At 43.0% G+C, this 27,592-nt stretch overlaps 1 protein-coding gene across 2 annotated transcripts; it reads left to right on the forward strand.

The window, feature by feature from the left end:
• Nucleotides 1–11,106: 11,106 nt before the first annotated feature.
• VGLL2 (vestigial like family member 2) lies at nucleotides 11,107–17,601 on the forward strand (the record flags this gene model as incomplete). Of its 2 annotated transcripts, XM_079716470.1 has the most annotated exons (4): nucleotides 11,107–11,187; nucleotides 13,393–13,705; nucleotides 15,764–16,285; nucleotides 17,561–17,601. In XM_079716470.1, 4 exons carry the CDS (start codon nucleotides 11,107–11,109, stop codon nucleotides 17,599–17,601), a joined length of 957 nt encoding a protein of 318 aa, XP_079572596.1. The 2 variants fall into 2 exon arrangements, with proteins under 2 accessions (XP_079572596.1, XP_079572597.1); XM_079716471.1 differs by lacking the exon at nucleotides 15,764–16,285.
• Nucleotides 17,602–27,592: the final 9,991 nt, after the last annotated feature.

A 27,592-nucleotide genomic window follows, 5' to 3' on the forward strand; every position in this document is an offset into this window, starting at 1 on the left:
AAAATTTCACAATTCATATGGAAACACAAAAGACTCCGGATAGCCAAAGCAATCTTGAGAAAGAAAAATGGAGCTGGAGGAATCAGGCTCCCTGACTTCAGACTATACTACAAAGCTACGGTAATCAAGAGAGTATGGTACTGGCAGAAAAACAGAAATATAGATCAATGGCACTGGACAGGAAGCCCAGAGATAAACCCACACATATGGTCACCTTATCTTTGATAAAGGAGGCAAGAATACACAGTGGAGAAAAGACAGCCTCTTCAATAAGTGGTGCTGGGAAAACTGGACAGCTACATGTCAAAGAATGAAATTAGAACACTCCCTAACACCATACAAAAATAAACTCCAGATGGATTAAAGACCTAAATGTAAGGCCAGACACTATTAAACTCTTAGAGGAAAACATAGGCAGAACACTCCATGACATAAATCACAGCAAGATCCTTTTCGATCTACATCCTAGAGGAATGGAAATAAAAACAAAAATAAACAAGTGGTACCTAATGAAACTTAAAAGCTTTTGCACAGCAAAGGAAACCATAAATAAGACGAAAAGACAGCCCTCAGAATGGGAAAAAATATTTGCAAATGAAGCAACTGACAAAGGATTAATCTCCAAAATTTACAAGCAGCTCCTGCAGCTCAATATCAGAAAAACAAACAACCCAATCCAAAAATGGGCAGAGACCTAAATAGACATTTCTCCAAAGAAGATATATAGATTGCCAACAAACACATGAAAGGATGCTCAACATCATAAATCATTAGAGAAATGCAAGTCAAAACTACAATGAGATATCATCTCACACCAGTCAGAATGGCCATCATCAAAAAATCTACAAACAAGAAATGCTGGAGAGGGTGTGGAGAAAAGGGAACCCTCTTGCACTGTTGGTGGGAATGTAGATTGATACAGCCACTATGGAGAACAGTATGGAGGTTTCTTAAAAAACCTAAAATAGAACTACCATAGGACCCAGCAATCCCACTACTGGGCATATACCCTGAGAAAACCATAATTCAAAAAGATACATGTACCACAATGTTCATTGCAGCTCTATTTACAATAGCCAGGACACGGAAGCAACCTAAGTGTCCATCGACAGATGAATGGATAAAGAAGATGTGGGACATATATACAATGGAATATTACTCAGCCATAAAAAGAAACGAAATTGAGTTATTTGTAGTGAGGTGGATCGACCTAGAGTCTGTCATACTGAGTGAAGTCAGAAAGAGAAAAACAAATACCATATGAATGGTCATGAAGAACCTAGGGGCAAGATGGGAATAAAGACACAGACTTACCAGAGAATGGACTTGAGGATATGGGGAGGGGGAAGCGTAAGCTGGGACAAAGTGAGAGAGTGGCATGGACATATATACACTACCAAATGTAAAATAGATAGCTAGTGGGAAGCAGCCGCATAGCACAGGGAGATCAGCTCGGTGCTCTGTGACCACGGAGAGGGGTGGGATAAGGAAGGTGGGAGGGAGGGAGACGCAAGAGGGAAGAGATATGGGGTTATACGTATATGTATAACTGAGTCACTTTGTTTTAAAGCAGAAACTAACACACCATTGTAAAGCAATTATACTCTAATAAAGATGTTAAAAAAAAGAAATTAATTCACACTTATATGGTCAATTAATCTCCAACAAGGGAAGCAAGAATATACAATGGAGTCTCTTCAATAAATGGTGCAGGGGAAACTGGATGGCTGCATGCAAACGAATCAAGTAGAGCTACTTTCTCATACCATACACAACGCAAAATGGATTAAACACTTAATGTAAGACCTGAAACCATAAAACTCCTAGAAGAAAACATAGGCAGTATGCACTTTGACATCAGTCTTTTTTTTTTTTTTTTTTTTATTAGTTTCTGCTTTATAACAAAGTGAATCAGTCATACATATACAACTGTTCCCACATCCCCTCCCCCATGCATCTCCCTCCCTCCCACCCTCCCCATCCCACCCCTCCAGGCGGTCACAAAGCACCGAGCTGATCTCCCTGTGCTCTGCGGCTGCTTCCCACTATCTATCTACCTTACATTTGGTAGTGTATATATGTCCATGCCTCTCTCTCCCTTTGACATCAGTCTTAACAATATTTTTTTGGATATGTCACCTCAGGCAAGGGAAACAAAAGCAAAAATAAACAAATGGGACTACATCAAACTAAGATGCCTTTGCACAGCAAAGGAAACTTCCAACAAAATGAAACGGCAGCCTATCAAATGGGAGAAGATATTTGCAAACTATATACCTGATACCTGATAAGGAGTTAATATACAAAATATGCAAAGAACTCATACAACTTAACATCAAAAAAACAAACAACCTGATTAAAAAATAGCCAGATGACCTGAACAGACATTTTTCTTAAGAAGACGTACAAATGGCCAAAAGACACATGAAAAGATGCTCAATATCACTAATTATTAGTGATCTCACATTCTCACATCTGTTAGAATGGCTATTATCAAAAAACAACAAACACCAAGTTTTGGAAAGGATGTGGAGAAAAGGGAACCCTCATACACTGTTGGTGGGATTGAGAATTGGTGTGCCACTATGATAAACGGTACAAAGTTTCCTCAAAAAATTAAAAATAGAACTGACATATGATCGAGCAATTCCACTTCTGGGTATTTACCCAAAGAAAACAAAAACACTAATTCATTCATATATATATATATATTATATATATATATATATATAATATATATATATATATACATATATATATATAAACACACACAATGGAACATCACTGAGCCATAAAAAAAAAAATCTTGCATTTTGTGACAACATGGATGGAATCAAAAAGTATTATTCTAGGGTCTTCCCTGGTGACGCGGTAGTTGAGAGTCCGCCTGCCAATGTGGGGGACACGGGTTTGTGCCCCAGTCCGGGAGGATCCCACATGCCGCGGAGCAGCTGGGCCCGTGAGCCACGGCCGCTGAGCCTGCGCGTCCGGAGCCTGTGCTCCGCAACGGGAGAGGCCACAACAGTGAGAGGCCCGTGTACCGCAAAAAAAAAAAAAAAAAAAAAAAAGTATTATTCTAAATGAAATAAGTGAAACAAACAGAGAAAGACAAATACTGCATTATCTCATTTACATGTGGAATCTGAAAACCAAACCAAACAAACAAAACATCCTGGCTAGGTAGGGGGAAAAAAACAGCCTCATGACCAAGAACTGGGCTAGATGGCTTTTGACTCAGTGCCTAGATCTGCATTGTCTTTGTTATCACAAAGGAGCAGAAGCTCTGAAAAATACACTTAAGCCCAGGTTGAGGACCAGGATGCGCCCAGGGCATTAGCCCTGCTCATAGCTTTGAGTTTCTTTTTTATTTTTTGCCTTAGAATGTTTGTTTTGGGGTCCAGTTGTGTTTTCTGGTTATCTCTTTTTATATTTTCTTTATTATTTATATGTGTTTGAGCAAAAGGAGTGAATCTAATGGTTAATTCACTCTCATCTCTACAGAAAGCAGTTTTCACATATTCTTTAGGAAAAAATAAACAACAAAATTTCTATCTAAAGTAAGACTCTTAACATAGTGTGTGTTGTTGCCTGTCTTCTTCCAGAAATCTATTTAATTATTCACCTGTCCTGGGCAGGGGGATTTGTAGGTACTAATCACTAAGCAGGATATTATGGCTAATAATTCTAGTAATTTATTTCCTCCATTAAGTATGCTATATATTACTGTACATTGAAATATACAGTAATTACATATTGTGATAAAAATGAAAAAGTTCTCGTTTCAAAGCCCCAACTTTACCAGATAAAAGAATGGTTATCTTCTGTTCCTAGTCTCATAAAAGTTCAGAAAGGCTGTACTTTTATTTCCCAAGGAGCAGACACTGTATGTACATACATGTACTCAGGCCCACAGAAAGCAAACATAATGGGCAGCTTTGCTTCTGATACTGCATACCAGAGATCTCAGCTTCACTCTCCCGATGCCTGGAAGACACAGCTCCCTTTTGTATTACATCTCCCTGGAATTCTAAAGGATCTCTGGCTAACTAATTCTGTCCAACATTTAAGAATAGGCCCCTGCTTGATGAGATTTGGGGAACACAGGACATTTTCAAGTAAAGGTGATCATGTACAATTCTTCAAGAAGGATCTCTGGTTGGAAATAACACGCATAGCGGAAATCTTTAGAAACATTACGCTATTTTCAAATCAAATGTGAGTTTATTCCAATTTCAGAGTTTGGAATCATAAACATCCTGAGACAGAGATAACCTAGTCCAGTTTCTTCTTTGTATACATGAGCAAGCTGAGGGCTTAAGGAGACACCTTTTCACACCACAGGTCAGTATAGTGTCTTGATATCCAGTCCATCACTCCTTCCATGCTACTCATCAGCCCCTTCCATTCTTAAGAAAGTAACTAAGATAATGTCATTAGGTTGAGGGTGTATTACTTTTAGAGAAAAGACAGGACAATGTTCCATGAAATTCAGCCACTGGGTTGAGATCCCAAAGTATGTGAACTCTACAGTTACAGGCAGCCAGGGCTTAAGCCGGCCACCTCCAGTGCTTCCAAGGTGGCAATCAGCAACACACCCTTCCACCTTTCCCTGCCCCTTTTAAGAGCTAGGGGTTCTCTCTGGTTCTTTAACTACTTGCCTACTTGCTCACCTAACTATTTGACAACAAATGCTCTGAAATGTCTTCCTTTTGACATCTACAATTGGAATTTTCTTTCTACTGAAATAATTCTCTGTAGTTTTCAGGTCTACTACCCAAGGTAAAAAGAAAAAAAAAAAAAAGGACCTTTGTTTCTGTTTAACTTGTTGGGAGGGTTGCTTTAATTTAGCACTTTATTTGAAATGCACAGACATGGCCTATTTTTCTAACAGCAATAGTTGTTTACTAATAGAGTTATCCTACTGCATTACTGAAAGGCTGTTTTACCGCATCCATTACCAAAAATAATAAAGGGTAGTGCCCTGGAATTAGCTACTTCCTCATATACCCAGGAACAAAGCCATATACACTGATGCAGATTAGAGTTTCAAATTTATTTTTCCACTGAATTCCCACAGAGAAAAAGAACGCTAAGGGGTAAAAATACGTGTTCATTTTGAACCATTTCAGAATCACTGGCTTCTTAAAATATTTACAAACACCAACAGACACTACTAAAGTCATGGCCACATTCTGAGTACATGATTTGTTTGGAGAAAGAATTAGCTATGCTCAGGAGTATAAGCATTAATCTACTAACATGTAAAGAAGCTTCCTTGGTGAAAGCCCACTTTGAGACCTGAATTTTTCAGTTTGATTTCTTACATAGTCATATTTAGCTGGTTTTCATTCCAGGTTAGCTGGACAACTGACAAATTTCCACTTTGATTCACTGTGCAGCAATATCTTGCATGAGGCATATAAAATGATATACTGTTCTTAAATTTTACATTTCAAATTTTTTAAACTTTTATTTTTTAATTACCCCTGTAATGTCACGGGTTGGATTACTTTACAAATTGATTGATTCATTCCTCTCTTAAAGAAAGATGAAAAACAATAGCAGCTGGTGAAGCTTAAATTTCATAGTCAACAACTGGACTTTTACCTTAAAATATGATGCACAGTATTTATAGTATAAAGTTAAGATCAAAACTAAAAGGTGTAGTCTGCTTTGGGGTCTGCTAAGTGTCTTGATGCACCATCAAACTTCTTTCTACATGTTATACTTAAGGCACAGTTAAACCTAATTTACTTATGTCACCATGAAATAGACTTCAAAATCAGTCATTATAACCAAATACATTAAAGACAAACAATGCCAGTCTAGGAGTCAGTGCTAAAAATTCTTCCACACGTGCCAAAAGAAACTTCCTACAAGTGAGTTTCTAAGAAGCTGTTTCTTGAAGCATGTGACAGGACATCACACTCAGATGGATGTATCCACCTTCTGTCTGTTATTACTGTGGTCTCCTTTTAATCCCTTTAGCATCCTGCTGAAATGAAGTTTATAAACAGAAGTTTGGGAATGAATCAACACCAATACTGTCAAATATCTAAGTCAACAGTTTAAATCCTTCAGTCTACTTCTACCTTCTGAATCTGCAAAATCCTCTATGTCCCTGCATCTTACAAAAGGAGTTTCACACGTATGTTAGTTTCTAGCATATGTTTGTTTCTAGGTTGTTATCTCCAGACTGTATGTCTTTAAAGAAAAAAAATCCACTATGGTCAGAAATCTAAGGCAAGTAGAGTGACTTTTCCAGCCAAGTAAAGATGAAAAACAACTTCTTCCCATTAAGAAATAATTTATACATGTTCTCTGAATTAACTCTTTGTGTCCAAGTAAATAATCAGAGGATGTAAATTTTCTTCTAACATTTCCACTCTTGTAAAAATCTAACAAGCCAAAATATTTTCCACACATCTATTCCAAATCTCCCTTTTTGTCATTTGTTATCATTTTTAAGGTTTGGCTCTTGTGAATTGTATTTGTATAATAATATTTTTATACTAAGCATCTCATAGAGACTCATTAAAAAGAACTCATTTCTGAAAGATGAATCTGGTATTAAATATATTTCTCAATCCTAGAACTGGACATTACTGTCAACATGAATTCAAGAGAAAATTAAATTCAGGAAGTTGTCTTATACCTAACATGAAAATAGTCATTAAAATATAAAGGAGGAAAAGCTTAACATTCTTATAATAACCAAATATATGTTAATAATTACAAAGTAGTCTCATCTATTCATCAGGATAGTCCATGGAGGATTTTTACTTGAAAACACTGTTAAAAACTACTCTAATTTGCATGAAAATAATTGAACCCTCTTTCTCTAGGTTTTTCATGAAGTAAACTGGAATTCCTCCACTTAGCATTTCAGTGAGCTTTCGGAGAACAGGAATTTCTCCTTTTTCCTTTATTTCTTTAAAATAAAATCACCATTCAGACCCTCCATTAATCACTAGAGTATCATTACTAACTAACACTGAAAAAGCTGGCTTCTGCAGACATGTTTTCAACTAATACTATTAATAGGCTGAATCCACAAAATCTTGTCAGCTACTCTCCAAATTCCAAACACATCTCTGCTCTGTAAAACAGGCAATGATGGGTTTAGGGGTTTAAAAAAAAAAAAAAGTCTGCAAGATTACCATCATGTTCATCCTCTGGCTGGCAAAACAAGGCAGCATAAAATGCCAAGACTCAATGATTCAAATAAACCATGGCTGAGGGAGGGGCTGGACTGGCTCAGGTCAGCACTCCAAATTAGTTCCACTCCTTACATCCTTCCTATAAAGCAGCTTCTTTGCAGTTTTCAGAATAAGATGACACAGGTGGACAGAAAAAATTCAGAAGGTAATGAAGTCAGTTTATTAAAAAATGAGAGGCAGTTCTTCTGAAAAGAAAATAATTTCATTGTGATGCTACCTTGAAACATGTACCATTCAAGAGTAATTTGGCTTCATTCATTAACTTTGAGAGTAAAGGCACTTTTTATTTTCACAGTAATAGATATTGTTAGAATTGCACACTAGAACTAGGGTACTGAAAGGGAATTTTGGTGTAATTGATTTTATTTTCATATGGCAACCCCTCCCCCACCTTGGCAGCTCGGTAAATCGCCATGAAGCTATCATAAAGTGGAATTCCTTTCTAAAAGAAGTTTTATATTCCCTCAGCCCGATTAGGAAGTTAAAAGGCAATTAGATTAGATGCAATTCACAATAGATGATTTTTCTGGGGATGTTAGTACATTTTTCCTCGGGACCCAAGTTCTGGGACATTTAACTGTTTGCTTTGCAATCTCTTCTAAAGTAACTGTGAAAGAGGAAGAGAGAAAGAGGGAAGAGGAGAGAGACTTTCCTCCCAGTTTTCTCCTTCAACCTGTACCCCATCCCAAGGTTCTAAATCAAAACTTGACTCCTTGGACCCTACTAATGTCCTGGCAGTTTGAATGGCTGGGAGAGTAGAAGGGTTAAATTTAGTTGTGCTTTACTTTCTGCCTCAACTTAGAAACAAGAGGCAACCTCATCAGATTGATAAATACCACCCACGTGTAAATGACAGCTCTTCAGATATACAGAAACGACTGAACATGCTTCAATCTTTGCATGGATTTTAAAACTGCGTACTGTTTGTTTTCTTCTCTTTACTTTGGATTTGGGAGGAGGAGACTGCTTTCTTGCCTAAATTCAGAATTGATGCTCACTGGCCCAATTGCCTGTGTTCCTTTAAGCTCCTGTGCAGTCGGTACCCTTAGTTAGGTTCAATGATGTTTTTAAAAACTGTTTCAAATAAGAGAGGATTGAGAAATGTGAACAGAAAGAAGCCTTGGGCAACTGGCATCATATTCTCTTCATTTTCTTCGTTCAAAATGTGGGAAATCGCTGCTCCTGTAATCCTTTTCAAATATAACAAGTTGTTGGGCCTTGTTGGTTCAGAAAGATTGTCGTTATTTTCTCCTGCATTTGTAGGAAAAGTAAAGTTCAGGGCCAAAGTAAAATTAAAATGTCAGCGTGACTGGGTACAGAGGATAGGCGATGTCTACTGGGAGGTGAGCGAGGACAGGTTTCCAGCTGCCGAGCGCATTGGCTAGACATGCGATTTGGCGCTTGCCTCCTACCGCTTTTCCCGCGCAGTACTGCCAGCCTCTGGCCACGCTGCAGAGCCTGGGCTGCTCGGGAGGAAGCGCACTCAGGCGACGGATGCTCGGGCCTGGCTTGGTGCGAGACGAAGTGGTCCCCAGCAGCGAGGGTGGCTCTTCCCATGACCGTTCGCTTTTTTGCCCCCAGAGGAGATACGGGTAAAGCGATTGTTGCCCTCCTCCAAAACTCCTGGGGAGGGAGGGTTGGAGTAGTGGTGGGAGGGATGTTCTGCTTCACCTGTGCGCCTGGATCATGGTAGGCTCCAGAAGCCACTCAGCTCAGCCACAAGGCAGCCTGGCCCCTAAAAAGAGACTTGCGTAAAACTGTACCACAGGGGTGTCTTTTTTAAAAAATTTGTTTTAAAATAGATTGCACTGTAGTTAATTTAAAAAACACTTCAGCCACTCACGACTTCTCACCATTTATAAACCAAACTGGAGACATGCAGCCACTACCCATTTATAAATTGGACAAAACCAAAATTCAACACTGAAACCATTTGGCTTAAAATATTCACGTTTTAAAGACAAATATATCTTTTTTAAAATTTTAATTTAATTCATTTTTGGCTGCGTTGGGTCTTCGTTGCTGCACGTGGGCTTTTCTCTAGTTGTGGTAAGCAGGGGCTACTCTTCGTTGCAGTGCGCTGGCTGCGAGCGGGGGCTCTAGACGGCAGGCTCAGTAGTTGTGGTGCACCGGCTTAGCTGCCCTGCGGCTGTGGGATCTTCCTCGACCAGGGCTTGAACCCCTGTCCCCTGCATTGGCAGGCAGATTCTTAACCACTGTGCCACCAGGGAAGCCCCTAAAGACAAATATATCTTTTAAGCCTGCATTTGTTCGCAGTTTTATAGCCTGTGAATCGATGTCGGACTTTTTGTTGTATTTATACTCTATTTATAAACTCTAGTTATTCACTAGAGTTCATTTCTATCAGTAATCCACGCTGCCTCTTTCTTGGGTCTGGGCTCCAATGCTCCCAACCTCTACCCTCCCTACCCCCAAGTATGCCCTACAGGTATTCTTGTAACGCTCTTTCCCCCACCTGTCCCGACGTACAGAAAGCCTTGTCTCAATTCGTTCCTAAACTTTAAGGACAGAGAACTACAGGGCTGGGGGAGGGGTGCCTGGGAAGGCGGAAAGCGTTGCAGGAAGCAGGTCCGAGCCAGGAGAGCTCTCAGGGAAGGAAACAGAACGGCGATGAGAAATGAGTGTTTCACAACTGGAGTGTATTCTCTTTCACCTCTGAAATGAAACAAGCAAACAAAATCGCAGCTGCTGTATTACTGACTGAAGAGTCAGCAAAAGTCCTCTCTGACCTCCCTGCAGTGCCTAGGATAATTCCTCTTGCAGCCAATGAGTCCTCGTTCCAAAAAGTTACTGAAACTTTAAAGGATGCCGGCCGAGGAGACTCGGGGCGGCCGGGGTCTGGGTGAAGCCGCCTGGACTCCTCGAAAGCAGCTGGTACCCGGACGAGCTGGAGGCGGGGAGCGAATAACGCGGACCTAGAGGGTTCAGACGGAGGGCGTCAAAGAGAAAGGGCGGGATCATAATCTAGAGGGGCAATAGGGACCCGCCCCAGTGAGCAGAATTAAAAGGTGTGGTAGCTGACGGCTTGTGGATTGGCTCCGAGGGGGCGCAAAGGAGGTGCCGCAGGGCAGCGGTTACAGGCTTCAGCCGCTGCCGTTTCCCCGCAGAGGGAGCTCCTCCGCGCAGAGAGGAGTTCCCGGACTCTTACATCCTGTCTGCGAAGATCCGGATTTCCTGGGGGATTCCTAGGGATAGCGCCGTTCCTCCCGCCGAGGAGCCGAGAGCAAAGAATCTTCCCCACCTCGCCACCCCGGACGCACACACGCAACTCTCCAGTGTGAGGTCGGGACTCCCCACAAGACCTTTCCCCACTACTCAACAACTTTCTTTCTCTCTCTAAATGTAAAAGCCCCCATTTCTGCCCTCTCCTCTTCGTCTTCCCGCCCCCTCCTGCTTTAGCCTGGAAAATCCTTGCTCCTCACGGTGCGAAGTCTCAGGGCTCAAGTTCCGGGCTGCGCAGTTCACCGCACCCTTCGGCCACAGGTTCACCGCCGGGTAGCCCAGGGAAACGCACCGGCAGCCCCTCGGTCCCTCGTCCCACGCACCCCATTGGCCTCTCGGCCCCGCCCCCAACCCCTCCTCCTCCGCGGCCCGGGAGTGGCGTCAGCACGCCGGCCCCGCGTGGGGTTTAAATGCCCACTAGCTGGAGGCCGGGCGCTTCCATCTCGGAGCGCGGTGGCGGCTGGAATTGCAGGGGTGGGAAGGGAGCGTGCGAGCGGGATCCCGAGCCGCGGAGCACGCTGCCCCTCGCTCCGCCGCGGATGACTTGGGAGCTCGGGTCCAAGTGCCGCCCATGCAGCATCCCTGCCCTCCGCCGCCCGAGAGTTGATGATAAAACACTTAACCGTCTCCGCTGCGGGAAGCCATGAGCTGTCTGGATGTTATGTACCAAGTCTATGGTCCTCCCCAGCCTTACTTCGCAGCCGCCTACACCCCTTACCACCAGGTACGTGTCTCCTCTCGGCCGGGCCTCGTAGACAGGTGGCGCGCCCCGGCTTCTCCGAGCACTGCCAGTACTCCGAGGTTCCCGGTGCCTCCGCGCGGATACTGGGCGTCTGAACAGCGGCGGGCGCCTCCCGGATGCGGGGATTGCCCGCGCTGCCTCCCAGTAGGTTGAGCTAACCCCTTTAGCTTGCCCGTTTGCTCTCTCGGGAAGGCAGCTAAGTCCTGCTAGTGCGTGCCCCGGACTTCCCGGGAATAGTTAGACGAGGATCGCGCGAGCTGCATTGATTTCTTAGGGTAGGTCGGACTCCAGATTTCTTCCAAGCCCGGGAAGATGCAAGCAAAGCTCACTCAGGGAAAACCAAACTTTGGTCCCAAAGGTGAGAGTGACAACAAAACAAAAGCAAAGGCCTGTCTCTATGTCTGAGAATCAAAGACTCGCGTTCTCATCTCTGCAAGCTTATTTTATCAAACGCTTTTTTTTTTTTCCGTTTCAATTCTCAGGCGATCAGGCCAATTAATTCCAGAACCAGCGAATTCGTTACAAAGAGAACCGCACGAAACTCATTGGCTGTATAATCTTTGCTTTGCAAAGTTCTGGGAAATATTATTGACCCGGCAGAGGCAAGCTTCATAGATACTTCGCCTTTCGCTAGCTGAGTCCGGCTGCCCTGCCATCAACAAACCCACTTTTGAGAAGACCACTAGCCCCGGTTCTGCAAACTCTTCAAGTTTCGTTTAATTTTTTACAATATTTCTATTCTCCGGGCTATATCTGGTCGAAGTTTTTCTTTTCATTCCTCAGCTGCTGTAGTCGAAACTGAGGACAGTAGTCCAGGAAATGAATAAGATCGCACTCCAGTGGGCGGAGCGGGGGATCCCCTAGGAGTCCGGACGAGGTTGGAAAGTGAGGGCCTGGACTCCTGCTTCGGGAAAATTGAAATACACCCCAGTGTCCAAGTCCATGCTTTTGCCAATTTTGCTTGCAGAATGTCTATTTGAAAATTTCCGGATGAATTAATGATGAAATGGGTAGATTTTGCCTTTTGTTTTTGCTTTTCTCCCTCCTCCTCTCCTTTTTAAAACTTTCCAACCAGAAGTTTGTTTAGTCTCAATGTTAATTTTAGGAATCACCAGAGTCTCTCATTGTAAGCCAAGTGGGAATGTGGTAGAAATGGTGATATTGCTAAATAACTCCAGTCTTTTGGCTTCGGTGTCCAAGATGAGCTCCTTCCCAGGCTGGGAGTATTACAAAGAGGAAAGGAGGGTTGGTTTTCTGTCTGTTTGGTCCTTTCTCCTCCCTGACCCTGGACCAATCTATTGCCCCAAGATCTCTGTGCATTTTTGTATGATCAGGGTCTCCCTTGAAGGGCATCCCTGCCTGCATACGGCTTTAACACTGCATTCAGTCCACTGCTCGTTTCTAAGAAAGTTTTCAGCGGCCACACTTGGTTTTGTAAATCACTAGCAGACAGTCATGATTTACCCAACCTTACAGCCAAGATCACCCTCTGCTCCTTTTTACTACTTTTTTTCCTCAATATACACAGTCTCATAGCCCACTGGTTTCTCCTTACTCAAAAGAAGATCTCTTTAAAAGCTGAGACTTTCTAATGGCCAGTTTATGAATGACCAAATATCAACTTGCATTTATTAAAATGATCCATGTCACGATGTTATTCCATGTTTTTATCCTGCAGCAGTTCTTCCTTTACATCCTTGTTGTGTAGAGTGGATTTTGTTATTTTCATGTTCTATCATGAGGATGCTTTAATCCTGCATCTTGCACGTCTGCCCTGAATTCTCAGGCAGGGAACAGTCAGGCCCTAACTGGACTTGGGTGCCCTTTTACCCTTGGAGCCTGATTTTAAAACTATATCTGCCTTGAGCCTGGCTCTGTGGTCAAACTGCTTAGGCATCTTCCTGGACCTTCACCCTGACACCTTCAGAGACTTCTCCCTGTGGCCTGGCAGCAATTCCAGGGAGACAGAGACTCCAAGAAGGGCAGTCGGCCTCTCAGGAACCCCACCTTTTTTGAGCTGCAGGTTGGGAGGCCTGTTGACTGCAGCCCACGTTACTGAGCACTGGGCATGGGCACCGATGTCAGTTGCTCCTGGATACCTTCGGGATCCGGATGAGGGAGTGCAGTCTGAACACAATTTGCTCGCTCTTTTGAAACTGACTTCTCTATTCTTTCTCCTTTGAGCAGAAACTAGCCTGTTACTCCAAAATGCAGGAGGCCCAGGAGTGCAACGCCAGCCCCAGCAACAGCAGCGGCAGTGGCAGCTCCTCCTTCTCCAGCCAAACTCCGGCTAGTATAAAAGAAGAAGAAGGCAGCCCGGAGAAAGAGCGCCCACCAGAGGCGGAGTACATCAACTCCCGCTGCGTCCTTTTCACCTATTTCCAGGGAGACATCAGCTCTGTGGTGGACGAGCACTTCAGCCGGGCCCTGAGCCAGCCTAGCAGCTATTCCCCAAGCTGTACGAGCAGCAAAGCCCCGCGGAGCTCCGGGCCCTGGCGGGGTAAGTATGGGGCCCCAACTGGCAAGGGAGGATAGAGAGCCCTCATAGCCTGGGGTCCACCTACAGGGGTTCAAAGAGATGCAGCTGAAAGAATGCTAGGTGTTAGAGAAGAGGTGAGGAGGGCCATTGGGGGAGGATAAGGAAATCGAAGGAGGAGTAGGCACAGGCCTAAGATCTCTCCTTGAAGAGGCAGGGCAGAGCAGTGACCTAGAAAAAACCAATAGCCTTGGAATTGGGAGGCCTATGTTTGTGTGTTGGCTCCACCACTTCCTAGCAATATGACCTTGGGCAAGTCTCTTAACCTTCTGGAGGTCACTCTATTTACTGGTCTCTAAAATTAGAATAATACTTGCCCACTTAACTATCCCTGGAGGTGGCTGTAAGGGAAACAGAAAATGTATGTAAATGTGCTCTGGAAATGTGAGGTTTCCAACAGCCTCCCAAGGCAGGTGGGGGTGGGGGGATCTTCACGAACAACAGCTTACAGGGCCCTTACCCCATTTCTGAAAATCTTTCCAGAGAAAAAAGTCCTAGAATGCAATGCAAGCAAAACCTGCTGAAGAATGTCTCCTAAAACCTACTTATGCCTTTTGCCAGATTTTGATTACTTGGGAAATCTTGAAGCGGAGAATGTCTTTCAATAAGCGAGTAAAATAATAAAGAAATAAGAATTTAAGGGTAGCCAAAACGTCTCTAAGGGATTTCCCCAAACACATCCCTTCTTTATTGGTTTACCCTTCTCACCAAGCACTGCTTTACCTAGCCTGGGACAATGATTTCTTGGATGAGTCAACGAACTCTCTCTTCTATCCTGGAAACTTGACCTCCCTTTATTACCAAAACAAGGGTGGAAGTAACTATTTGGTAACTTTGGTAACTTTCTCACTAATCTTAGCTTTTGATGTGTACCAAGCTGAGAAATGAGGACTTTGTTGTAACAAAGGAAAACAAATATTTCATTTTGGGGGAAATGACAACTGTCGCCCTTCCTTTTTTTTCTTAAGTGTGTGACAGTTTGTACAAACCTTGCCTAGACAAGATCCAAAAACATTAGTTTTAAATACAAAACATTCTTCTTATTCTCCAGTTGCCTAAATACTTTTAAGAGGAAGACTGTTCCCTACTTAGGATGCATTTTCAAAGCATTTTAAATTATCTACTATGAAATGCAGATGCCTTCTCCAGGGTTCTTTTAATTAAAAGTCTTTCTTTCCTTTCCTCCCAACTAAAGGCAACAAATGTGATCTAAATGCTGTTCTCTTAAAACGCTTCCAGACACTAGGGGTCAACAATGATACAAACAATAATTATTATTGTTGTTATTATTATTATTCCTGGCGTCCACATTTTGACGCAGAAAAATTTTTAATTAAAACTGAAAAGACCTGTCCCTTCGTGTCCCCCTCTGCAAATAATACAGCTGCCCTTTTAATAGGTCAAGTTTACTCTTGGCCAAAAAATTTTTTTGAAATAAAGTTTCTAGAAAGGAGACTAATAATAGCAAGACTCCGAAATATGTCGATGGACTTCCAGTCTATCGGAGGCCTTGGAGGGGCACATTTTCTGGAGCAAGGGAGGCTGAAACGCGAGAGCGGGTAGTGAGATCGCTAGGCGGCCGACCAAGAGCGGGAAGAGGTACCTTTAGCTTGAGGAGAGGCTGCGGGCCGGGAAGGCGAGGCCGCTTCTGGTCCGAGGCCGTCCAGCCCGGAGTCCGAAGGAAGCTCCCTGCGCCCTGAAACTGGGGCTGGAGAAAGAAGTCTCTCCGCTCTTCCTCTCCCCGCCAGTCCCCAGGTTCCCGCAGCCTGGGACGCGCCTGCAACATCTGAGGAAGCGGCGCTCCTCCCCAAACGGTTCCCCCGTGCGGCGCCCGAACCTCGCGTTCCCGGGCCGCAGCCCCGCGAGAGAGGCGCCGCGCGTGCGCCCAGCACGGCGCCTTTCCCGCCCTTTGCCCGCCCCGGCCGTTCAGTTCTGAGGAGGCCGAGCGGCGTCGGCAACCGTGCTTCCGGCGGTGATTCGTTCCTCTCTCCCTCTCCTCCCCTCCGCCTCGCCGGCCCAAAGACGGCTCCTTCCCGATGAGCCAGCGCAGCTTCCCCGCCTCCTTCTGGAACAGCGCTTACCAGACGCCGGTGCCCGCGCCGCTGGGCAGCCCGCTGGCCGCCGCTCACTCGGAGCTGCCCTTTGCCGCCGCCGACCCCTACTCACCGGCCGCGCTGCACGGCCACCTGCACCAGGGCGCGGCAGAGCCCTGGCACCACGCGCATCCCCACCACGCGCATCCGCACCACCCCTACGCGCTGGGCGGCGCCCTCGGCGCCCAGGCCGCCGCCTACCCGCGGCCCGCCGCCGTGCACGAGGTCTACGCGCCGCACTTCGACCCGCGCTACGGGCCGCTGCTGATGCCAGCCGCCTCGGGGCGCCCGGCCCGCCTCGCTCCCGCGCCGGCCCCCGCGCCCGGCAGCCCGCCCTGCGAGCTCTCGGCCAAGGGCGAGCCGGCCGGCGCCACGTGGGCCGCGCCCGGGGGACCCTTCGCGAGCCCCACGGGGGACGTGGCCGGGGGTCTGGGCCTCAGCGTGGACTCAGGTAAGCGGGAGAGGGAACGTGGCATCCCCGGGCCCCTCCTGCCCTGTGCCCAAACCTGGGCTGAGGCCGGGACCCTACTTAGTTCTCCTTGGAGACCCCAGTGACCCTGAGGCCCGAAGGTCTGCATGGCGGGCTTGTGTTTCAGCAGACAGATGACCCTGTGTTATCGGTGTGCGCAGAATGAGAAAGTAACTGGTTAATATTACAGAGGATTTTTAAAAAATAAAATTTGTTGGAAAGGTTCTAGCTCTGTGCTGTTCAGTACTGTAGCCACCGGCCACATGTGTCGGTTGAGCACGTGAAACGTGGCCAGGCCGAATTGGGATGTGCTGTAAGTGTATAATATACACTGGATTTCAGGATTTTGTCCCAAAAAGAATGTGAAATTCATCTCACTGATGTTTTACATTGATTGCATGTTGAAATATTTTCAACACATTGCATACTGAATATATTGGGTTAAATAAAATATATTACTAAGATTAAGTCTCACCTGTTTGTTTTTTACTTGTTTTCAATGTGGCTGCTGGAAAATTTAGAATTATGCCCATGGCTCCCATTGTGTTTCTGTTGGACAGCGCTGATCTAGAGTGCCTGCTAAGAGCGTAGTTTAAATGGTGGCCCGGGGTGGGGGGTGGGGGGGTCTTGTCACCTCTTGTGGTAGCTACAAGTCATACAAATATGACTCATGACCCTGATATCAACTTAATTGTCAAATTAAATAGGTCTGTGGAAAACATAAAACTTAACAAGAATATGATTTTAGTGATAATATTAAGTCCCTAGCTTGAAGAGTTGAATTTGAAAGGTACAGTTAAATAAGGGTTTACTTTTTGGTTTGCTTTATTTTTAGGGCAAATGAAAAAAATAGTTATATAATAAATGCAATCATTGGCTCGTAGTCTTGCCCGCTCTCCCTTCCCTCAGGTGCAAATTTGACACTTGTTTGCTTTGCTTTTACTTTCATTCATGCCCTTTAGATGAATTCTGTGACTTTCACAATGAAACAGTGGTGTTTGTCTTTCTCTTTCTTTAAATATCTTGTGCCTTCCCTCCCCCACCCCTTTCTCTCTCCCTCTCTCTTTCTCTTCTCCCTCTCTCTCTCCCTTTTATTTTCTCTCTGTTTTCAGATTTGCAGCCTCAGGACAAAAGCAAGGATCTGTACTGGTTCTAGACAACCCACCTTCCTCCCTGTAGGTCTGTGCATAGCGCAATTGGTGACACTCAGAGCTGAAATCAAGTGGGTTTGTAACAGCTTCTGATCTTGGTTTGCAGCTCGTCGTTATTCCCTCTGTGGTGCATCCCTCCTGAGCTGATCTGCTGACCCAGGGTTTCCCCTTCCCTTTCCCTTCTGACCAGCCATGGAGGCTGGCATCTGTGCCTCTCACTTCATGGATGAGGACATGGGGGAATGCAGAGACTTCAAACTTCTCCGTGTATTGGGAAAACCAGAACACACATCGACAGAATGTTCATCTAAAAATAATTTCTTCTGCCAAAAGAGGAAATCCAAAGACTCTGAATGATGCTTAATGACTTTTGGGCAAATCACTGGAAATATCCTTGGTGATCACTTAGGTGACATGATATCATAGTTTTCTTGGAAAGAGGGAAAGAAAAAGAGATGTTTTGGTGTGAATATTTTTTATGCTGATGTGAATTATTTCATTAAGTAGTGTGATCTTAGCACTGCCGATGTCAATATCCTCAGACTGAAATGTATTTGTATTTGCATCAAGGACTGTGGTAGAGAAGTCAAAAGAAGCCAATTCCTTCTTCCTCACCTGTAGCCTCCAGCTCCTTTCCTGCCCGCTCCCTCCCTACAACACCCACTCCAGACACAAAGACACACTTTTTCCTTTGGACTGTGAACGTGGAAGCCTCAGCCTGAATGTGAGCGGCAAGTGGCTTATCTGGAGCCACCTGCCCGAGTCTTACTGAAATGCAGCTGTTGTAGGACAACTGTTTAAAACTCCAGAAATACATCGACCAAAGGGGGCACTTCCCAGTGTTTGGCACAGCAATTGCAGTTGCACTGGATATGTTTTATATGTGTGTGTGTGTGTATATATCATATTTTTTACAAAGAACATTTTATGAAGAAAGAAGAAACTCTCTCTGCCTTCTCTCCCACAAATTCTGTCCCTCCCTCTATCCTCCTTTGGATGAAAAAAAGTAAGCATCAAGAGGCCCCAATTGTCTCCAAGAAGAAGAACTAGGAGTCACCAGAAGGGGAAGAGATGCCCATGGAGTCTCTGGTACCTCGAATATTCTTCTCAGTCTCTGTGGTCATGGTTTGGTCACTTTAGTGTTGGGACAGGGGAAGGGGTACACATGTGGGCAAAACTGAAGGGGATGAGGAAGAAGAAACGAACATTAAAGATGTTTGTTTACCACTATGTCGCTGTGTTATTTCTTAAAAGGAAAACAAATACCTTAGTTTTTCTCTAATAGCATAAAATAATTTATAGTAGTATGATCCGATGTCAGGAAGTAAAATTACTTCGTATATATATTTTTGGTTTTCCAAAGTGATCGTCATGCTGTGAAACCTGTGAACCCCTTTCCACCTTATGTCAACCCTGGACATGAGAAGTTGGGTATCCCCCCTCCTTTTTACAGATAAGAAAATGGTAGCCCACGGAAGGCCAGGTTATCTGATGGCCTTCATCAAGTAAAAGCAGAGATGTATAGAAAACACTACTTGTATACCATTCAGTCAGATATACACATTTTTCTCCAAAAGAGAATTATTGTTACTTCTTAAATTCTAGACTCTTCAGATAGTAGAGTCCTCAATTTTAAAATGTTTTGGAAATACTGGTTATTTTATGTTTTAATCAGCTAGGCTAGGAAATCAAACCTACAGCTAGGCCAAAAAAGAGAAATTATTAAATTAATGGTTTCATTTTCCCTTGATGCCAAAGTTACTCGTCTTCTTTCTCTAAAGAGAGAGATTTAGTGTTATGCCCAAACTGCCCTTGAAAGTTGTTAAAGCATAAAATATTAATTCAAATCTTGATCTTCATTATAACACAAGAGGCAAATACAGTGTATATTGGATAATTGTCTCAAGAGTTGGGTGCAGTTAAGGGACCTTACTCAGAACATGGCTTAGCAGAGTTACCCATCCCCTCTTTCTATCATTTTGGTACCTGTTAAGTAGACTATGATCATTACAAGAACGTATTACTGTTTTTGCTCAGTTGGAAGGTACTATATGATTATATTGTCCCAGATGTGATAGTAATTAGTAATAACTAATTGTATTGCATATAGCAATAACTAATGTTAATTATCATGCCCCAGGCACTTTATATATAGGTTATATATATAGGTCTGAGGGCTTTATATATAGGTTAACTTATTTAAACCTCACAACAATTCTGTGTGGTACTTATTACCACAGAGGCTCACAGAGGAGAAGTAATCTGCCCAGTCACATAACTGGGCAGAGCCAGGATGCCAACCCAGGCAGCCCGGGACAGAGACTGCACTATTATCCACTGCAGTAACTACTGGCCCACTTCTGATCTGTCTTGAAATGCTCAACTTTGGGCTTACTTTCTCCTCCACAATAGATGAATAAAGAAGGGGAAAGAGACAGGCCAGCAAAGACTGACATGCTGTAGAACTTATAGAATCCCAGGTCTAAAAGGAAGTATTAAAGGACGTTGTCCAGACTCCTTCGTCAAATGGCACTACCTGTAGACCATTCAGCCAGATGCATTTTTCCATTCATCTCTAGGAAGGAATTATTATTGCTTCTCTTATTAATTCATTTCAGTATTTATAGCCTTCTCTGCTCTGAAGCTCTTCACACCCAACCTAACCAAGTCGTGTTAAGCGTGTTAGTCTGAGGTTTGGACATTGAAGCAATAACTAAAATTAACTTTGGATTCTCTGTGATTTTTTTAAATCCATGTTCCATTGGCATGGATCACTGGTGTATACAAGCATAAATAAAACGCATTTGGTTCCAGCGCACTTTTAAAACTTTGCCACTGAGTGTACAGACGAAGAAGAAAGCACAGCAAGTGCATTTTCTGCTGGACATCTTTTCCAAGTAGCCCCCCTCCCCAAGAAGCTTTCCCTGTGCTCAACCTACGTTAGCACTCACAAGATCTCTGATCAGAACCCACAGGGGGCCTTTTCCCAGCCACGAGGTTCTGATTACTGAAGCCTCCTGAGCTGCATCCGACCTGAATATCAGGTTGCTGGGGAGGAGACTCATTCACTGGGACTGGCCTTTGGGGCAGTCCTGAACAGACCGTCCAGACTGCCGAACAGGGCTCCAGTGACCTAGCACATAGGACACACGGAGCCGAGGAGCAGAACATTTCCCTCCACGTTACACATTCCCAGAGTAGAAATGCAAGAGGCCCTGGAACTATCATCACTCGGTTCTGTGTATTAAGACTTTCAAAGGGAACTTTGGTGAACTCATAGCTCTAACTGACATTTTTTTGACATTCTTTTAGGCCCAGCAAGTCACGTAAAGGATGAATTCTCATGCTTGTCTTGCTAATATTTGTGAAACCATGCAGATTAGAGAAGGCCCTAGTAGTTGAAAAAAGGACATTCAAAGAAAGGAGGGATGACATGAGAAAAGGTAAACATGTTTTTGCATATATTATACCTGGTTGGGGGTCTGAGAGAAAGATTAGATTCTCCTCTAATCATCCCGGTTGGCACTGGTGTCCTCCTCATCCACGGTTTTCCCTTTGCACTTGGCCTCTACTGAGGGAGAGGTGAGGAAAAGGGGAGAGACAGCTCTCCGCCACCAAATAATCCTGTTGCCGATTGCCCTCTGGCTGAGAATTCAGTCACCCAACTGCAGGGAACTCTATCTATTCTACTCCCTTAGTTTAATAAGAGTTGCCATCCTGTCTCATTTCCCCTTTGAAGTTCTATTTCGATGCGTGGCAAATTCTAGCAATGACTTAAGATTGATTCAGGCCTGGATGGGAGGGAGGGCAGAGGTGGTGAGTGTTGGGACGTAGACTCCCTGATTGGAAGCTTCTCTTGCCGCTCTTTCTGGGTAAGTACTGCATTTTCTGTGCCCTTTCGAATAGGGGGAAACAACTTGTAAGGTAATTTTAACCTCCCATTTGCTTAGAATCGTAAATCCTGTGTTTATGTGCAGGCACCTGTACACCTTCTATCAAAATAAACAAGAAACCTTTTCTTAAACACTTAGTGATTGGTTACTTCAGAATTGGGGATTTTTAAAAATAAAACTTAAACGGCTTTCCATGTAAATGCCATTTCCATAAATTGCATTTTTAAACATAATTCACTAGGAGTCAAAGCATGGAAGAAAAGTTGAAAGATATTTGAAAAGACTTTAAAAATAAACGAAACCAAAAAACATAAGATTCCTTTATAAAATTGCTTCAACAGTCTATGGATAATTTGCATGCAAATAATTCACATTTTGATTGTACTTGTGAAGGTCTTTGCTCTCCTTGCAAGATTTTTAAGATTTGTTGTTCTTCTTTATTTGTTGCATATTTCTAAATTCTGGAGTAAAGGAAAAAATGTCCTAAAGGCAATATCATTGTTATAGTTGCTGTTTGCACATAACTGAAGTTTTGACATTTACACAAACAACAGGATTAAGCAAATGTAAATTTCATATTTCCTCAATACCAGCTCTCCCTCATCTCCCATGAATAAATGAAACTCTCAATACAAATACAGGATCCATACAATAGAATCTATTTATCTACAGATACCACACACACTCAGACACACACACACACCACTGATGCATGCCTAAAGAGAAATCAGAGACCCCATGCCCTCAGACAGACACAGACACAAATGATTATTCTCACTTGACAGACCAAGTGTACCGCTCTTTCCTTGTATTTCATTCCAGCCACAGAGGGCTGGATCAGGAGAGAGACACTTGATAGCTGCTGTTTCCGTGGTTGAAATATTTGTGAAGTTAACGCACAATCTGAAAGCAGAAGCTAATAAATTATAGGGTGCTAATTGGAGCTGGAGCAGAGCTGTCAATCATGTTATCCTAAACACAGAGAGACCCTCATAACCTAAAAAGGCAAGGCAGCCTTCAGGAGGAGCGCCCAGTTGTCTCCAGCCTTGACCTCCACCCCAGCGGAAACACTGTGTCCAGGCAGAGTGGCCACTGGCAGAGTCGGCAGAGGTGATTCTGCTAATCCAAGCTCACTTTAAGAAAATAGACAAATTGTCTTTGGGGGAAAAGAGTAAAATATTTGACTGAAAAATTAATCTTTAGAGAAACACATATTGCTTAGAGAAATATATAGTGAATTTACTGGAATAATTAATACTTTGGTAAAATGTTACTCTTTACTTGGAATTTTTCCACTTTAAAACACAAGTTTAACTCAATAAGAGAAAAATCTAAGGTTCTCCACAACACAGGGTCATGTCTACCTCAATTTACAGTGTTTCCATGGGTTTACCAGTGTACTCTTATGAAACGAAGCACCTCTAAAACAGAATTAAGGAGTCCAAATTTCCTTTGTCTTACGGAATTCATTTCTTTCATCTAGAAAAGCAACAGCAGCATATTTTCTGTTCCTTTGTTTTGTTCTTCGAATCTCCTAGTAAGCTCTAGTTCTGCTTATCTCCCAAAATTTCAAAGTCACTAAAGTGATTTTGCTCAAACCATCCTCCTCTGTCATTATTATTTCCATTTCCTATCAAAACTGCATAAATTAATAAATAGACAATTTTCATTATATATAAGAAATTTAGTTTAAAGGTAGACTAAAATTTGGAAAACAAAACTAAAGAATTAAAATTTTTTGATTCCTAATCAATATTTGCATGACTCTAACGATCTAGTTACCACTTAGAGATTTTTACCAACATTTATTTAAGGAGAATATACTTTAGTCTATATATGTATTTACAACTGGTAAAATACTCTGTTTACCTCATAATTTGGAAGCTTCTTTAGAATACTTCAGGTAAAAATAGTTTTCGCTCAGGAAGAGCAAACCAAGTATCTTAAAATTCTAAACACACAATTGCTTAAAACATGGATTATAATTGATGGGAATGTCAGAGCTTATTTTTTTTCCTGCTAATTCTCATTACTACAGCCTTGCCCTTATTTTTGGCAACTACATTATCAGCCCTGTGCCAGTAATGGTATTATCAAGAAATGGGATGGAAAACAAACAAAAGTTAAAACAAAATTTTTTATTGCTGTTTATTTTTACTAGGTACAATCCTTTTTCTTCTTTCTTCTTCTAGTGCATTTTACCCAATGTGTAATCCATCTCAGAAAACAATAGGATGCTTTTTCCTCTAGTATCATATTACTTTTTTTCATTGTACCTGCTTTTTTATGGAATTTCTTGACATATCTGGGAGGTTATCTCAATATATCTAAAGGTTCTGTATTATTAGTATTCTTCCATCTTGCTTTGTGGAGTGTGAAATCCTGTTTTTACCTCGGGCAGTTTCTCCTCCACACTCAGAAACTGACAGAGGGCATTGACAGACAGATTTGGTAAGAAACACAAAGAACAGAGCTTATGATATTTGTTCTTCCTTGTTCAAAGGCTTCTTCTAAAAACACATTCTTCGCTTGTACTTTTTGAAAGGAGTAAGATAAGAGCCTAGCGACGTGTCAGACTTGTATCCCGAGGGAAAACCATGAAGAAGTTGTATTCAGTTGGGATTGGTGAGAAGGGAAATTTTATTCACAGTTTTATACTTAACTGTTTCAAACTAGCTAGTAAATTTTAAAAATGATACTACAGGCACCACCATCTTGCGTTGAAGTTTGGGACACCTGGTTATTTGATGTTTAAGGACTGAAAAATTTTTAAACCTGCCAGTGAGATACTGCCATCTCCCTTTTTTGTTTGCGATACAAAATATATTGAAACTATTTTAAATCAACTATACCCCAATAAAATTAAAAAGGTTTCAAAAATTTTAAATAAAATGTATTGAAACTAAAAAAAGGAAAACAACGCTTCACTGCCATAAAATGTACCAGGCTGCAGGTTAATATAGGCTTTGGGTCTTAGGAGACTGAGGTAGAAAGTATAGGTACCACTGAATCTCCCTGTGTCACAGAACAAGGGCAAGGCATTAAGTTAAAACAAGACAAAATTATACCACTTAATAATGTATATTCTTTCAGATCATAAAAGCTTCTGACTACATTTTTACTGCTATTTTAGAGTGCAAATTTAATTCTTGTCACTTCCTTTATTAGAGGAACTTGTCATTTGAACTCAAATTACCCATGCTTTATTCTCCTTCTCCTTACTTACTATAAACCGAAAAGTTCTAAAAGTGATATTATAGAAAATGCTTTGTGTGTTATCTGCTCGTTTCCTAATCTGGTTCTTGTGCTTGTCCTATATGTCCATATGGATGCTCAGAATGAAGTTAGAGCTATCTTGTCACAGTTCTCAGGAGGACATCAAGCTCACTACGAGACTATTTCAGCTCAAGGGTACATCATCTAGAAGTGACCAGAGTACTTATCACAATTCTAGTTGACTGCTCCTCTGGGTTAGTGCACTCGGCAGTGTTTTTCCCATATTCCACAGAAAGTTCCTGGTAAATTCCTTCCTCCCATTCTGTTAGAAAACCTTCACCCTAACTACCTTCTCATCCAAATGCTATCTGTTCTTCAACGTCTCACGTAAGTTTCTGCCTCTTCCTGGAAGCCTTATCTCCACACCAGACACAGTATGTGGTCTCACCCATATCAGAACTCTTATCAACTAATGTCTATGCCATTTTTTTGCCATTTATTATTTAACATCTTGGGACACAAGTTCAGAATTTAAAAGGTTGCAGTAACCCTAAAGATTATCTCGTTCTCCCTTGACTTATTCTTTACCCCCTCAGCTGGATATTTAAGTACATTGAGCAGGTACTACCAACTATTGTGAAAAAAATACACAAATTATTGCATTAAACTTTTTATTTTATGTGCAAACCAATTTTAAAATACAGGTTCATCTGAGGTTTAATGTACAAGTTAAAAAAAAACAAAATAAAAATAGTCTGGAAGCTGCTTCAGTAAAGAAAATCCTCTTATTAAAAGGAGTGGGGAGAGGTTCTTCACTTTTAGGAGGCAGTGTCCAATATCCTTTTTCTGCACTTGTATCCTGATCCTCAATCTCTGTCTTCTGCTCAAGGACATCCCTTCAAAAATTGTCCTCTCTTTTCCTGCATCATCATTTCTCCCTCTCTACTGGATCATTCCCATTAATATAAAACAGGCTGCAATATTTCCTGCCTTAAAAAAAAAAAAAAAAAAGCAACCTTCTTTGACCCTGTCTCCTTTTAGTTACTAACTCATTTCTCTGCTCCCTTTAAATGGCAGCAAGCCTTAAATGAGTCATCCTCTTGCTCTCTACACTTACTTTTCCATTTTCTCTTGTACCCACTCTAGCTTAGCTTCCACTACATACACACTTGTCAAGGTCATCAGTTAGCTCTGTATAAACCTGATGATCAGCTCTCAGTAACCTTTTACTTGTCTCATCAATAGGGTGATATATCAGTGAAGATCCTCCGATAAGCAGAGGTCAAGACATATACCATGCACTTGAGGCCTTATTAATATGTTCTAGCAAAGATACTACACCTGGCATCGCAGCTGCAGTTGGGCTACTATTTGATTTAACTCATGCTACACTACAGCCATTCTCCAGGATCCATGTGGTTTCTGCAGAAGCTCTGGTGAATTAAAAGGAGGTGTGACAGGGCTTCCCTGGTGGCGCAGTGGTTGAGAGTCCGCCTGCCGGTGCGGGGGACACGGGTTCGTGCCCCGGTCCGGGAGGATCCCACGTGCCACGGAGCGGCTGGGCCCATGAGCCATGGCCGCTGAGCCTGCACGTCCGGAGCCTGTGCTCCACAACAGGAGAGGCCACAGCAGTGAGAGGCCCACGTACCACAAAAAAAAAAAAAAAAAAAAGGAGGTGTGACAGAAACCATGAACCCTGTGACCTTTCGAACATAAATGCTGGCACTAATCATTGTAATTCCCCAGGATCCTATTTTATTTTTGACTTACTGTCTTGGCTAGGGGAGGGAAGAGAGGAGGGCAGCAGTTCCAGAGGTTTCCGCCTGGCCTTCCACACCATGATATATTTTACCCCACAGGCCAAGGATCCAGTGATTCAACCACCAAGTATGTCAACCCCTATTACACATTTATAGAGTGTATAAATGTGTGAACCCCCCCGCCACCAGTGGGGTCATGGACCCGGTGGACACGCTGTAGGTTGGCCTTTAGCCAGGACTCAATTTAATACCTGGCTCCATAAAACCCACCCTAACAAAGGGGCTATGATGATGCTTCAGGTCTCTAGATACCAATGTCAACTCAGATCCTGTGTCTAATAGTCTGAAATGTCTGGGGATTCCCAGTGCACAGTACTGGAATAAATGGCCACAGTGCCCTGTGGTGGAATCATCATAGTATATACCGTGATGGTGTTACAGGTTCTGTCCTAGGACCTGTCCACTTCTTCAGTCAATGGGTTACAGGTCTGTACAATGGTGATTTTTATTCATGTGACCACATCAGCCTCCTAACTCCTCCATTTTTGCCTTCCTCTGATTGTAAATGGTAAGCACTGCTGCCCTTCTGTTTTGTCCTGGGCACAACATGCTTTATTAACCATCTCCACAACTCCCTATGCTCAGGCTTCTCCATCATCATGGTGATGGGGGTCCCCTGGCTTCTACTAGTCAAGTGCAGCCATCTGGTATCTATTATTTCAGGGCTGTGTCATGTCCATAGATTTTAACGAGCCCAGATGTGGATGGCCTGCAGAGGAGGCCATTACTGAGCTGCTTAGTGATGCTCAGTGAGGCACCCCTCTCATCAGCCTGTTCCTAATGACCTTAGTGTGTCCTTTGATGGGTCTTCTGGCCTCACATAATATGTCCATGCCAGCATTCCCACTTCCCTCAGTCTTTTTATTCCTTCCTCTCCCATCTGACAGGGCATCTCAGCATGGGCCTTTGTTTTCTCCAGGCTTCCAAGGCTACCCTAGCTGAAAGTTTGCCTTGGGTCTTTTCCAAGATGTTAAAATTTCATGTTCCAGGAAATCCCACTGAGTGAATGAATTCCTGCTTATCCAGTCTTACCTTCTCACCCCCTTACTCATGTACCCTCCGAATGTAATCCCAGCACTACTCCCCTGGCTCCCACCATTAGATGTTAGCTAATTCTTAGAGCTCCTTTGAGATGTAATCTCTTTCCTTCTTTATCAGACCCAGCATATCCCAAGTCAGGTTAGGCTGGGATTTAACCCTGGTTATCAA

This window comes from Hyperoodon ampullatus (assembly GCF_949752795.1).
Source record: "Hyperoodon ampullatus genome assembly, chromosome: 12".
Lineage (NCBI taxonomy): Eukaryota > Metazoa > Chordata > Mammalia > Artiodactyla > Ziphiidae > Hyperoodon > Hyperoodon ampullatus.